Source organism: Panthera pardus, unplaced genomic scaffold (assembly GCF_024362965.1).
Source record: "Panthera pardus isolate Hobbes unplaced genomic scaffold, ASM2436296v1 HiC_scaffold_13, whole genome shotgun sequence".
Lineage (NCBI taxonomy): Eukaryota > Metazoa > Chordata > Mammalia > Carnivora > Felidae > Panthera > Panthera pardus.
This window is the reverse complement of record NW_026526688.1, coordinates 14,860,895-14,873,407: the sequence shown is the minus strand read 5'-3', so window position 1 is coordinate 14,873,407 and position 12,513 is coordinate 14,860,895. Positions and strand designations below refer to the sequence as shown.

General features: G+C 41.9%; 1 protein-coding gene across 2 annotated transcripts; it reads right to left on the bottom strand.

Moving 5' to 3' along the window:
• Positions 1–8,299: 8,299 nt before the first annotated feature.
• CDKN2AIP (CDKN2A interacting protein) lies at positions 8,300–12,195 on the bottom strand. 2 transcript variants are annotated; one of them, XM_019422328.2, is made up of 3 exons: positions 11,440–12,180; positions 10,853–10,983; positions 8,300–10,419 (listed from the first exon to the last, which is right to left on the bottom strand). In XM_019422328.2, exons 1-3 carry the CDS (start codon positions 11,709–11,711, stop codon positions 9,071–9,073), a joined length of 1,752 nt encoding a protein of 583 aa, XP_019277873.1. In that variant the 5' UTR covers positions 11,712–12,180; the 3' UTR covers positions 8,300–9,070. The 2 variants fall into 2 exon arrangements, with proteins under 2 accessions (XP_019277873.1, XP_019277874.1); XM_019422329.2 differs by having other exon boundaries at positions 10,302–10,419; positions 10,884–10,983; positions 11,440–12,195.
• Positions 12,196–12,513: the final 318 nt, after the last annotated feature.

Below are 12,513 nucleotides of genomic sequence, written 5' to 3'. Positions count from 1 at the left end.
TGTGCTGACAACTCAGAGCTTGGAGCCTGCTTCGGATTCTGTGTCTCCCTCTCTCTCTCCCCCTCCTCTGCTCATGCTTTCTCTCTCTCAAAAATAAATAAATGTTAAAAAAATGTTTAAATGACATATGGGTTTATCACTATACCTGGAGCCTGCTACAGTTTCTGTGTCTCTCTCTCCCTGCCCCTCCCCCACCACTTGTGCTCTGTCTCTTTCAAAAATAAATAAATGTTAAAAAAAAAAAACCACTCTGATTTTAGAAGTATACATATTATGTTGAGCAAAATGTGCTGTCATGTTCATCACGAATACTTCCCTTTTACCTCTTTAGAATACTTACAATGAAATGTTAGATATCTGAAGTCTGTCAATGTGATTTTTTAAATGCCTAGGATGTATTTAACCATTATGGCTCTAAAGAATGTCTAAGCATGTGTTTTAATAATTATATATACTCTCTGGCTATTTGTTCAGCTATACCTAAAAGCTATAAATTTAAGATGTATCTGGGGCACCTGGCTGGAGTTGGTGGAGCGTGTGACTCTTGATCTTGGGGTTGTGAGTTCAAGCCCCACATTGGCTGCAGAGATTACTTAAAAATAAAATCTTAAAAAAAAAATTTGAGATGTATCTTTCTCTGATGAGAACAAACTGAGGGTTGCTGGAAGGGTGGTGGGGGGATGAGCTAAATGGGTGATGGGCATTAAGGAGGGCACTTACTGGGGTGAGCACTGGGTGTTATATGTAAGTGACGAATCATTGGGTTCTATGCCTGAAACCAATACTACACTGTATGTTAACTAACTTGAATTTAAATAAATGAATTAAAACTAAAACATGTATGTTTCTCAGCAATGAGAAGTTGGCATTTCACATTTGTGACATCAGGGTCAGGCAATATGTACATGAAATTAGGCACGGAGCATTTATTTTATAGCTCTTACCCTACCCACCAGCCTCATTATGGCAAAGATGCAATTCTACCCTGTCTACTAGCCTCAAAAGAAGTCTTGAAAAACTGTCAAGAATTTGCTTGCCATTGCAGCTGTTATTTTACTTCCATTATTTGACCCTGAAGAGAAAGTCATTCTTATTTAAGGATCCTTGAAGTAGAAAAAGACTCCCTAATTAGACTCTGATTAAATGGCAGAGAAACTACTTGTGATCAGACATTGTTTAAAATAAGTATATCCGTCTTAATCACATCAATTTATCAAGCTGCACTCATCTCTAAGCTGTACCACTTTCCATTCTGCATCTTGCTCAGCAGCAAGGTAGTCAACGCTTTTCACTTATGAAGGTAGAAAGCCAACATTCTTAAGAAAAATGGTGGTGGTGATAGTGGTGAATTCAAATCCCTATAGGGTAGGCAGAATAATGGACCGTCAGGGTAAACATGTCTTAGTGCCTGGAAGCTGTGAATATGTTACATTACACGGCAAAGGAGAATTAAGGTTGCAAATGGAATTAATAAAGTTGATCCTCTGATCACATAATCAGATGATATTAAAATAGGGAAATAATTGGGGCACCTGGTTGGCTCAGTCGGTTAAGTGTCTGACTTCAGCTCAAATCGCGATCTCACAGTTCACGAGTTTGAGCCCCGCGGCAGGCTCTGTGCTGACAGCTCAGAGCCTGGAGCCTGCTTCAGATTCTGCATCTCTCTCTCTCACACATTCTGTCTCTCTCTCTCTCAAAAATAAATTAAAAACATTAAAAAACATTTTTAATAGGGAGATTATCTGTGTGAACCTAATATCACAGGGGTCCCTATAAGTGGGAAAGAAAGGCAGAAAAAGAAGAGTAGGTGATGCCAGCGGCAGAAAAAAAGATGTGACAGCAGAAGCGGGGTGAGGGTGATGCCATTTGAGGACACGCCCCACCATTTCTAGCTTTGTAGACTGAGGAAGAGGGTCAGGAGCAAGGAACATAAGCAGCCCTTGGAAGCTGGAGAAGTCCAGCAAACAGATTCTTCCTCAGAGCCTCCAGAAGGGAACGCAGGACTGCCAACGACTTGATTTGAGCCCCCGGAGACCTGCATTGGCCTCCTAACCTACAGATTCGTGTCGTTTAAGCCAGCAAAGTTGTGGTAAATGTGTTACAGCAGCAATAGAAACTCAATATGCTGTTAATGTTATTTTAGTTTGACTGTTGTAGGTGAAGACTCAGTAGGAAAGCTTTGCTTTGATAGATGATGGCATGGATTTCCTTAAAATAAGGGATAGAATTTAAATTCTAAAAAACCACCAAAGTCTACACAAAATTCATAGATCCATTTCACAGGAACAGAGGTGATGGAGATGAACTTAGATTATTTTCCGTGTACCAGTCTTTCCCCTCTTTCTTCCTACTGACAGAGATCAAAAAGGGTCAGCAATTTTCTTTCACTGTTCTCCCAGAAGCGACATCACACTGAAATTTATGGGATGTCTGACTTCTGAAGTACGTGCTATCTTCCATGGTTTTAGAAAGTAAAACTCTTACAATCTTTGATTTATGTTAGCTCAAAGGAACAACTGAGAGAGAATTAATGGAGCAGACACACGGATCAAAGGGAAACTGAGAAAGGGTTGGTGGGCTTACATCGAATGTATAGACGCAAACTCGATAATTAAGGGACTTTATCTATCTGCAGGAGAGAACACCGAGCAGGCTCTCAGTGTTATTCCATACCTGAACTGACATAATTCTTCATCTGCCTAGTTCCTGAAGGTTTTCCCCAAGGTTTGTGAATAGAGAAAAAAATCCTTAACCCAAGTAGCCTTGCTTCACCTGATACTTGATTTTAGGCTATGGTCTCAAAATAATTCTTCTTATAGAACAATGTTTTGGGCAAAGTAACCCATGACCAAGTATGTATAAAAAGTGCCCCCCGTATGGTCGACATAACTTTAACATTCGTTCTTTAACAAGAACAGTTAAAATTTATATGCTATCCATGCTTCACAGAACAACTAATATATATTTTAAAATTTTAAAGTATGATTTTAAAAATAAGTTTACTCATACAACAATTTCAGGGATTCCAAAAAGGTCCACCTTGTTCCACAACATCTTTCATTGTATTAAATGACATCCATCGTATTCCGTGGGAATGACGCCCCCTGGTGTTGTACAATTCAGTGGCTCTGGAGTTTCGGTCCTGATGCCTTCAGCATTTCTTATTCAAGCCCTCTTTGTTTGGATCTCTCAGATCCTGCTAAGGAGTGATGCATTCTTTGATGGCCGTTGGGATAAACAAGGCATCCTCACTAAATGAAAACTGTCATTACTGCAGCCTCATTTCTGACAGTTGAAGTTCATGCTATAGACCAGAGATCAGGACCCACGTGTCTCAAACACCTGCTTTCCTTCTTCACCCTTCTCCTCCTCAAAATCTACCCAGGCTAGAATGAGTGGATTTAACTTCCTTGCTATTCCCTAAAGTCATATTATCCTCTCCTTCCTTATAGGAACTATAATAGCAGAATGAATGCTAGAGGATGTGAATTGCAAGGGAAAAGGAACAAATATTTTCAAAATAGTATCCTTATTTTACCTATGTCATATTTCTCATGACTGCATTGAATATTTTGAAATGAAAAACAAGGACAGAAGACACACATACTTTACCCCATATTGGTTTCCCAACTGCAGGTTATTGAGTGTATTTGAGAATCCCCACGTTGAGTATGGCCCACTATCTGTACACACAGGTAAGATAAACTAGAAATGCTTCCACGGACCTCTTTTTTCATTTCGTGAAAACCATTTTTCTTTAGCCAGTGTCCAAAAAAAAAATAATAATAATAATATACACATGGTGAAGAGTAATGAGACAGGATTCATGACAATTTGCCTCAACCACTGGTTACATCACTGATTACACCATTGCCTCTGTAAATTGTCCCTTTGATTGCCTCTGTAGATTGCCTCTACAAATAAAATTTATAGGAAATATTAGGAAATGATTATTTCAGATACATACTTGAGCAGTTTCCTTTAATATTTACTTCTTTGGAAGCTTCCTAGTTTAAATGGTCAAATAAAATTTCTTAAATTTTCCTCAAAGTATGATTACACTTACTATTTTCCGGAACACAGGAAACAAATGTCATGGGACAGCGTGTCTCATTGGTATTCACAGTCACTGCCCCAAATTGGAACTAAGTCATCATTTAGTCTTCTGTAAGGATACTGGATTTGAGTCCCTGCTTCACCAGACACTAGTTCTGTTATTTGAGGGAAACAATTCAAAATGGTGATTAATTTTCTCATTTGTAACATAGGATCAACAATACCAACCCACCCCATTGGGTTCAGGGAGGCTCAAATAAAACATAGGTAGGGGCACCTGGCTGGCTCAGTCAGCATAGCATGTGATTCTTGATCTTGGGGTCTGGAGTGCAAGCCCCTCATTGGGTATAGGGCTCACTTTAAAAAAACAAACAACAAACATAGGTAAACCAACAACACATCGTAGGCACCAAATAAATGGTAGCTATTCACATGGGAGTTCTCGCAGTGGCGACAGTTTTACTTTTTGAGCTAGGTAATGTTATATGGGTATTCAATTAATTATTATTGGACTTTACGGACTTCTGCAATTATATTTCATAATAAAAATGTAAGAAATTAAGTGATAGCTATTTTTAGCATTAGTTAAATGTTAACTTATGTGACGGTCCCTTAAGCCTTACCTGAGTCCCTACTAACTATAAATTCTATATGGTAGATTACTTAAAAACAGATTAGTTTCTTTTTGTAGTAAACTAGTGACTTTCTAATGCCTGTTGCAGAAGGAAGCTTGTCTACACTGGGTCCCATGGTTGTTAAACCCCCTTCTGCTCATGGTCCAAAGAGGTTCTGCAGGAATTAAGGAAGAAACTCAATGGTGGCCACTCTCATTGAACTATCGTCCTGCTCCTGTCTTATACACCCAGGGCTCCCAGTTTTCTCTGAGGATATATGGCTCAAGTTTGAACACTAATTACATGTTCAGGAGTTTTATCATTTCAGTGTCCAAGCCCTGGTAAACTGATTTACATGACAACAGCCATAAGAAAAACACTAAGTGATTCTTACCATTTTGGCCTATCTTTATATTCCTTTTCATGCTATATACACTCCACTTCTATATAATGGTTTTATAGTTCAGTGTATTTACTGTTTATTTTGCGCTAATTTGGTTGCCTCCTTAATGACTGCCAAGGAGGATTCTGATTCTACTCATAAAAATTTCTAAATCACAGAAGGTATTTGATTGCTTCCTGTTAAGTACTGATATACGTAATCTCTAGTGTTTCTTTTTCTTTTTTTTTTAATTTTTAATGTTTATTTTTGAGAGAGAGAGAGATACCGGGAGAGAGGCAGAGAGAGAGGGTGACACAGAATCCCAAGCAGGCTCCAGGCCCTGAGTTGTCAGCACAAAGGCCAATGCGGGGCTCAAGCCCATGAACCACAAGATCAAGACCCGAGCCAAAGTCAGACACTTAACCACTGAGCCACTCAGGAGCCCCTGTAATTTCTAGTTTTTAAAAGAATGTCCAGTATGTAATCCTTCCTTTTCAGTATTACTTTTTTTCCCCCTTTCCAAGTTAGTCAACTTATTTTTGGAACTTTGCCCCCTCACTACTCTTTTCTTTTTCTTTCTTTCTTTCTTTTTCTTTCTTTCTTTTCTTTCTTTCTTTCTTTCTTTCTTTCTTTCTTTCTTTCTTTCTTTCCTTTTTGCTCTATAAACAGCAAAACAACAGATAGAACTTTAAAAATTAATGTTCATTTGCAGATAATAATCCTTCTTCAGTCTCTTTTTGTTTAAATGATAAAAAGCTACAAAGAGTATTTCTATTCATCAACTACATTATTTTTCAAAAGTCATGGCTAAAATTGATACGAAGAGATTTGCCAGTGAAGTGAGTCAATGTAGGACTTTAGCACAATTTTTGAGGAAAAAGCTTACAAGCTTCCCTTAAACTACAACACAGTTGTAGGACTGCTCTGGTTCCCAGTTGATGCTTTGGTTACCTTCTCACTGCCATTACTCAGGGATCTAAACAGCAAGGAGAATTCTGTCCCCCCAAAAAAGCTGCCCTTGGTAGGAAAAACGATGGTCCTTCTTTCACACATAATTCAAATTGGAGTAGGCTTTTTATACATACATACAAATACAAATGTATATAAATATGTACATAATACATATAAAAAGCCTTGGAATTACACACCTTTATGACAATTACAATAGCCAATGGAAGCAGTGGCAGGCCCCAAGAATTTGGGTTAAAAATTCACATCACTATTCTTCAAAGTCAACTAACTTTACTGTTAAAAAAAAAGAAAAAAATCCTGCTTTTAATACCGTTAAGAAAAACCAGTTTTAGAATATCATCTCACTGCAGTGATTTAAAAATGAAATTCACTATTTCCCATCTTGATAATTTTATTCACTCAACTAGACTGCAAATTATTTTAAGGTTGTTTTTTTTTTTTAATGTCAGTTGAACCCATATGGGACTAATTCCCTAGTTGAGAATATTCAAGACATGTTAAATACCAAGGAGAAGGATTAATAAGCAGAAGAGCTATTGATGTGACTCATTCCAAGGAAATGAAGGCTTTGAAAAGATGTTGTCACTTAATAAAACTGGTAGAAAACTGCAATCTGGGAGTTTCAGAAATCTTAGCATTTAGAGAAATGAGAATTAAGACAACATAGTAAGAGCTTGTGTTCTGCAGACAGATACAGGCTTGAATTCATTCTTTGGCCAAATTACTTTGTTTCATCTGAAATACGGGCCAAATAAGAATAATTACTCATAAGGTTGAGGGAAGGAGTATACATAAATAAGCAAATAAACTATCGTATAGTGCATTTTAAGTGTATTATCTCCTTTAACCCTCATAGTTCGAGGGCCATTTGTCTTATTCTACAGATGAAGTTAAAAGGCAGAATTCCCAAAGGGAGACAAGTTTCTATCTCAAGAATTACAGATTCCTACCAAAGCTTGTTTTCTTCTCGAACTATCGTAAAATCTGTTTCTCTATCTGGGATTCTTTACATTTTGATTAAGAGCATTTTATAAGCTGTTAATAAGGCTATAGCAAATGTTTATAAATTAATGCTTTTATAAGAAGCAGCTTTCTCCAAGTCTACTATATCAAAAGGTTAGTATAACTTAAAATATTTTCAATATTCTTTATATTAACTTGAAACAAGCCAATTTAGGAAATACCAAACCACCTAACTAGACACATTACAGAAATTTATTTATCCTTTGTAATATTTGGCTTTTCTAGCAAATCATTGTCCCACAAAATACACACTCCAAGACTGAGGAAAGTCGAGTAATTAGAAGTACTTTCCTAACGCTCAGGTTACTGCTTCTCACAACATGAAGGCAACCTATTTACAGAATATGGACTTTGGTATCTAATTTTATATCCTCAATGTCGTCATTTTTTTAAATTTATTTATTTTTTAAAAAAAAATTTTTTTTTCAACGTTTTTTATTTATTTTTGGGACAGAGAGAGACAGAGCATGAATGGGGGAGGGGCAGAGAGAGAGGGAGACACAGAATCGGAAACAGGCTCCAGGCTCTGAGCCATCAGCCCAGAGCCCGACGCGGGGCTCGAACTCACGGACCGCAAGATCATGACCTGGCTGAAGTTGGACGCTTAACCGACTGCACCACCCAGGCGCCCCATCAATGTCGTCATTTTTAAAGATTATCTGGTAAAGCGAAAGGTGATCATTTCGAATGTGTAAGTACCCTTGTCTATTTCTAGAATAGAAAATAGAAATAACTTCTTCATCCTTAAAATGATGCTACTTATGTTCAATTTTCCCACTCCAATATAACAGGCACATAAAAGGTCATTTCTTGATTTTTCTCAGGACATTATTACCACTACTGCTCAAAGTGCAGCAGCTAGATAGAAGGCCAGAAAGAGAACAACTTGGGCCAGAGTTTGAAGAAAAATGAAAGAGAACACACAATAGAGTAATACAATCAGAATCATGTCAGGCACAGGATTCCATTTCATTACTAACAAATGTCATGCAACTGGACGAGCTCGGTAGAGCTCAGCATGGCTCTCCATTGTTCCCAGTATTCTTCTAGATTTGTTAAAAAAAAAAAAAAAACACAAAAAACCATCTAGTTCTAGATTTGCAAACTGTATTTTCTCTATCCATAAAAAGTTGCATATCAGCTATGAAAAATAACCCGGCTGTAACTTATAATGACTAGTAGTGGGAAGCCCATTTGCAGGAATTGGTTCTGACTTAGGGGGGGGGAAAAAAAACACGACTTCTTGAAAAGGTAAAATAGCTTAAAGCATTTAATATCTAAACAAATCAATCTGTTAATAGTAGTCACAAAATATGCTTAATATAGAAACCCACATTTATGTCTTTAAGAAAAAGTGTAAATTGTATTTTACCTCAAACATAAATTAACCCACTTAAAGAATCTGCAGCGGTCAAAATCATGGTGAATTTTAAACAACTTCAGAATAAAATAACCTTAAGTACTTTATACTGCTTTATATCTAAAAAATGCTTACAACTTCTCATAAAAATAGTCTGAGGCAACTATTTTTTCTTTTATTCTTTAACGAGACATGTTCGGTATCATGGGCAACATTCTTAAAACCTTAAGCTTCACAGACTTTCAAACATTCAAATACTATGGTCCCCTTTTCTTTGATGTGGAGGTTTATTCAGCTGGGGGTGGGGAAAGCGTGGTAGACAACTTAATACATTTTCACCAAATTGAAAGTAGTACAAAAGTTTTAAGATTCTACAGAACTACACATCGTACCTAACGGATCATTAAAAATAGAAGACAGTATTTTCTTCAGCAAATAAAACAGCATACTGGTATGCTGTTAACGCATACTTCTTAACATGTACTGTCATTCATAAATTATTTACAACTTCTACTGTGCGAAGAGAACTAGAATGTAAATTTTCTGCAAAACTGGAAAAAAGCAATACAAAATTTGTGAAAGCCTGTGTTTCATATTATACAAAAGTAAGCCAGTTTTTCTCTTCAAATACCAGACATCATCTGCAGTGGTATTTGGGGCAAATTATAGTAATTCTTGAGGATGTTTTAATGCTGGAGGTAAGTTTACAGGCCTTGACTCTTCATCAAGGAGGACCAGGTCTTCTATTTCACTGCCTCTGTATTTCCTTTTACAGATCTTTACCACTACTTTCTTCTTGAGAAATAACTTCAGTGCTTCTCTTGATGCAACAGCTTTTGCATTCTCTTTGCTTTTTCCACAGCCGGTGCCCAAATACACAGACTTGCACCTCAATTCACAGACAATGCTTTCTTGAGAGCTTTTGTTTTGAGGCAGATCTGCCAGTTCTTTCAGCGGAACAAAAAACACATCCAGTGTGGCCTTCAGAGCCTCTATAGCCGCATTTAGGAGCTCTCCGTGATTCACGTTGGGACTAAAGCCGCCAACGGCCACCAGCTTCCACGCCACCGTTTTATACAGTCTATTGAAAAAAGGTTGTTTCTGCTTCACATCTTCATTAGTTAACTTGCAACAAGAGAATTTAACAGAACTCTCGCTGGACTGCGAAGTACTTTTGGAAGGCAACTGTGATGTGCTCGTCTGAGAACTAATCTTAGAGGCCAGCTGGGACACACCTGCTAAGGAAGGGCTTTTGGAAACTAGAGATCCACTGGTTTGGGAGCTGCTTTTGGAAGCTAACAGCGACGCGGCTACCTGCGACGTGCTTTTGGAAGTCAGCAGCGATGCAGGTGTGGATGTGCTGCTTTTGGGAGTGAGCAAGGATATGCCTGATGAGGAACTATTTTTAGAAGCAGAGGAGGAAACACTTGCCTCTGAACTAGTTTTGGAAGTTAACCCACCTGAAGCTGTCTCTGAACTAGGTTTAGAAGACAACAGTGGCAACTCTCCTTCTGGGCTTCCGGAGGAGCCCAACAAGGGCACCTCGATCTCTGAGATGCTTTGAGAAGCCGAGACTGAAGAGCCTTCCAAAGCACTCTTTTTAGGTGATCCACTCTGTTGTCTGGAATCAGCAGACTGGGTCACATGACTATTCACACTGGATTTCAACAACGAAGAAACAAACGAGGCTGAACCATGTTTATCTGGAGCTTCTGACTCAGAAGCCTTTCCAGACCCTGCCACTGTTACCTGAGAGGGAACGCCGCTACTACTTTGGCTGGAAAGAGACCGATCTCCATCACTTGTAGAGCTATTCTGACTCGAGGTGCCAGAGCTTCGAGTGGAGTTTCCGCTGCTCTCTGATTTGGTGGATGACCCTGCACATGTCGAGCTGTTTTCCTGCTGGGCTGATGCACGTTCTGTTTTGGCAGAAATTTTTGCATGATCCTGCTCAACCGTGGAATTGTTTTTCCCTTCCATGATTCGTTTTTTCGCCGGCTCTTCTACCCCTTCTAAAAAGAAGGAAAACACATATGTGACTAAGTCTAGCTCATACAGATCAGCTGGAAGTTTACAAGACAGATACTTGTTAAAATAAAGGCACAAGGCGAACATATTTCAGGGCTTGCAGTTTCTTTAAAAAAGTGTGGAATAACTTCGTTAATTTCTCAAAACAGTGTCGAATAACATCATTAACTTCTACTATTAAAAAATCAACAGCACAGACAACATATGACACTTGAAAATCTAAAGCAGTCAAAGGAAACTATCCAAAACCAGGGCCTAAAACACACAAACACAGGATTTAGGTTTAACATTCCAACTTGATTAATAACAGTGTATAAATTCTAGCTTGTTAAAAAAATTAGTAATAACAGTAAATCCTAATTACATCAAACTTATGTTCTAAACTCCTATGTATGTTCACATCTATGATCTGCTAACCATTGCTACTCGATATCCCTCTTTTCTTCACCTTGGCAACCAGTTCGTCTCTTGTGGTATGGATTGGAGCACCTGTCACTTTGATGCCTTCAGCCATACTAAGTATTTTATCCATAACTTTTTGTGGGTACCTGAAAAAAGAAAAAGGCACTTTTCAAAAAAGTGTTTCCCCCCAGCTACTCCTGCTGCTGTGCAAAAACAGGCCACAGGAACGGCATTTCCTGGTCGTAATCAAGAAAGTGTACCAACCGCCAGGAACTTTCGGTTTCCTGGAACCCCAGAAACAAATGCCCCGGATCCTGGGAGGCGGGGTCCTTGCTCACCAACCCTTAAACTTCAGTGTCCATCCACGAGAGCGATGTCAACCAACGACCCTACCAGCAGCCCCCCACCCACCGCGGGGCGGGGACGGCAGGCTGTTAATCACGTCGGCTGCTGGCTGAGACGCCCTTCTCCCCCTTAAAGGGCGGCCAGTCCCGCAGATTCCCGCGCTTCCCAACTTCCCCCTCCCCGCTGAGGCTCCGGGCCCCAGCCCGGGGGCGGCAGACAAAACGGGGAGAGCCGGTCGGAGACTCTTCCTCACTCACCGGCACCCGAGGAAGACGTGGTTCGCCCAGGCCATGGAAAAGGAGATGAGCTGCTGCAGCTGCCGATTGCGGGTCCCGCTCTCGGCGTCCGCAGCTTCCTCCGTGTTGGCGGCGGCAGCGCCGCCAGTCGGGGCCAGGTCCCCGGCGTTGCGGAGCAGAAACTCCCGGCGGTGGCGCCAGTGTTTGTCAGTCTCGCCGTCGCAGCGCAGCGCCTCCACCCAGGCGGCCACCCGCGGGTTCTGGCTCAGGTACTCCGACACCTCCTGCGCCATGTTGGGCCTGCGGGTCGCGGAGGCCGCGAGCGGACGCTGCACCGGGAAAGAGGCGGGGTGCGCGGGGGCGAGCGGCCCTGTCACTGCGGCCTGCACCGGCGGCCCTCCGGAGAACGCCCCTCGGGAGGCCGAGACGCCAAACAACAGCGCCCGGAGCAGCCGAACCGCCCACTTCCGCCCGCCGCCGGCTCCTTCCCTTTTATAACCTCGCCGCCGCCGAGCGCCCGCGCGTCCTTCCGGCGCGAGCCGGCTCTCCCAGGACGCTTTGCGGCGCCCGAGCTGCCGCGCCGCGGCCCGGCCGGGAGGCGGAGGGGCGCCCGCGGGGGCGCGGGGGGAGGCAGGGGGGCGAGCGCTCGCGCCTCCCGCCCCGCGAGGGCGGGCCGCCAGTGGCTTCCCCCGGGGCGTCCCGGTCTCCGGCGCCAACGCTTGCGTCCCGGCTCGGCTTTGTGACGCCGCGCGCGCTCCCGCCGTCTCCCTCCCTCCGGCGCGGGGCGTGGAGGCGGGGGAGGCCGGGCGGCGGAGAGGGTGGGGGCCGGGCCGGGCCGGGGCAGGTCCTCGCGTGCCGCCGCGTCCTCGCAGTCCCCGGGCCGCCGCTCGGGCGCGCGGGGTGCGCGTCTCCGCCCGAAGACGCTTGTTTGGAGGGGGGGGCCGAGGTGAACAAAAGCCCGCCTCCATCTTTTTGATCTTGTCAGAAAACAGCTTCCAGCGCTGTTTTGAATGTAGACGAGCGAAGCATTGGGAGGCCGTCCTGGACGCGGGGCTTTTAGGAATGTGAAATAGTCACCATGTTAAATAGTAATGA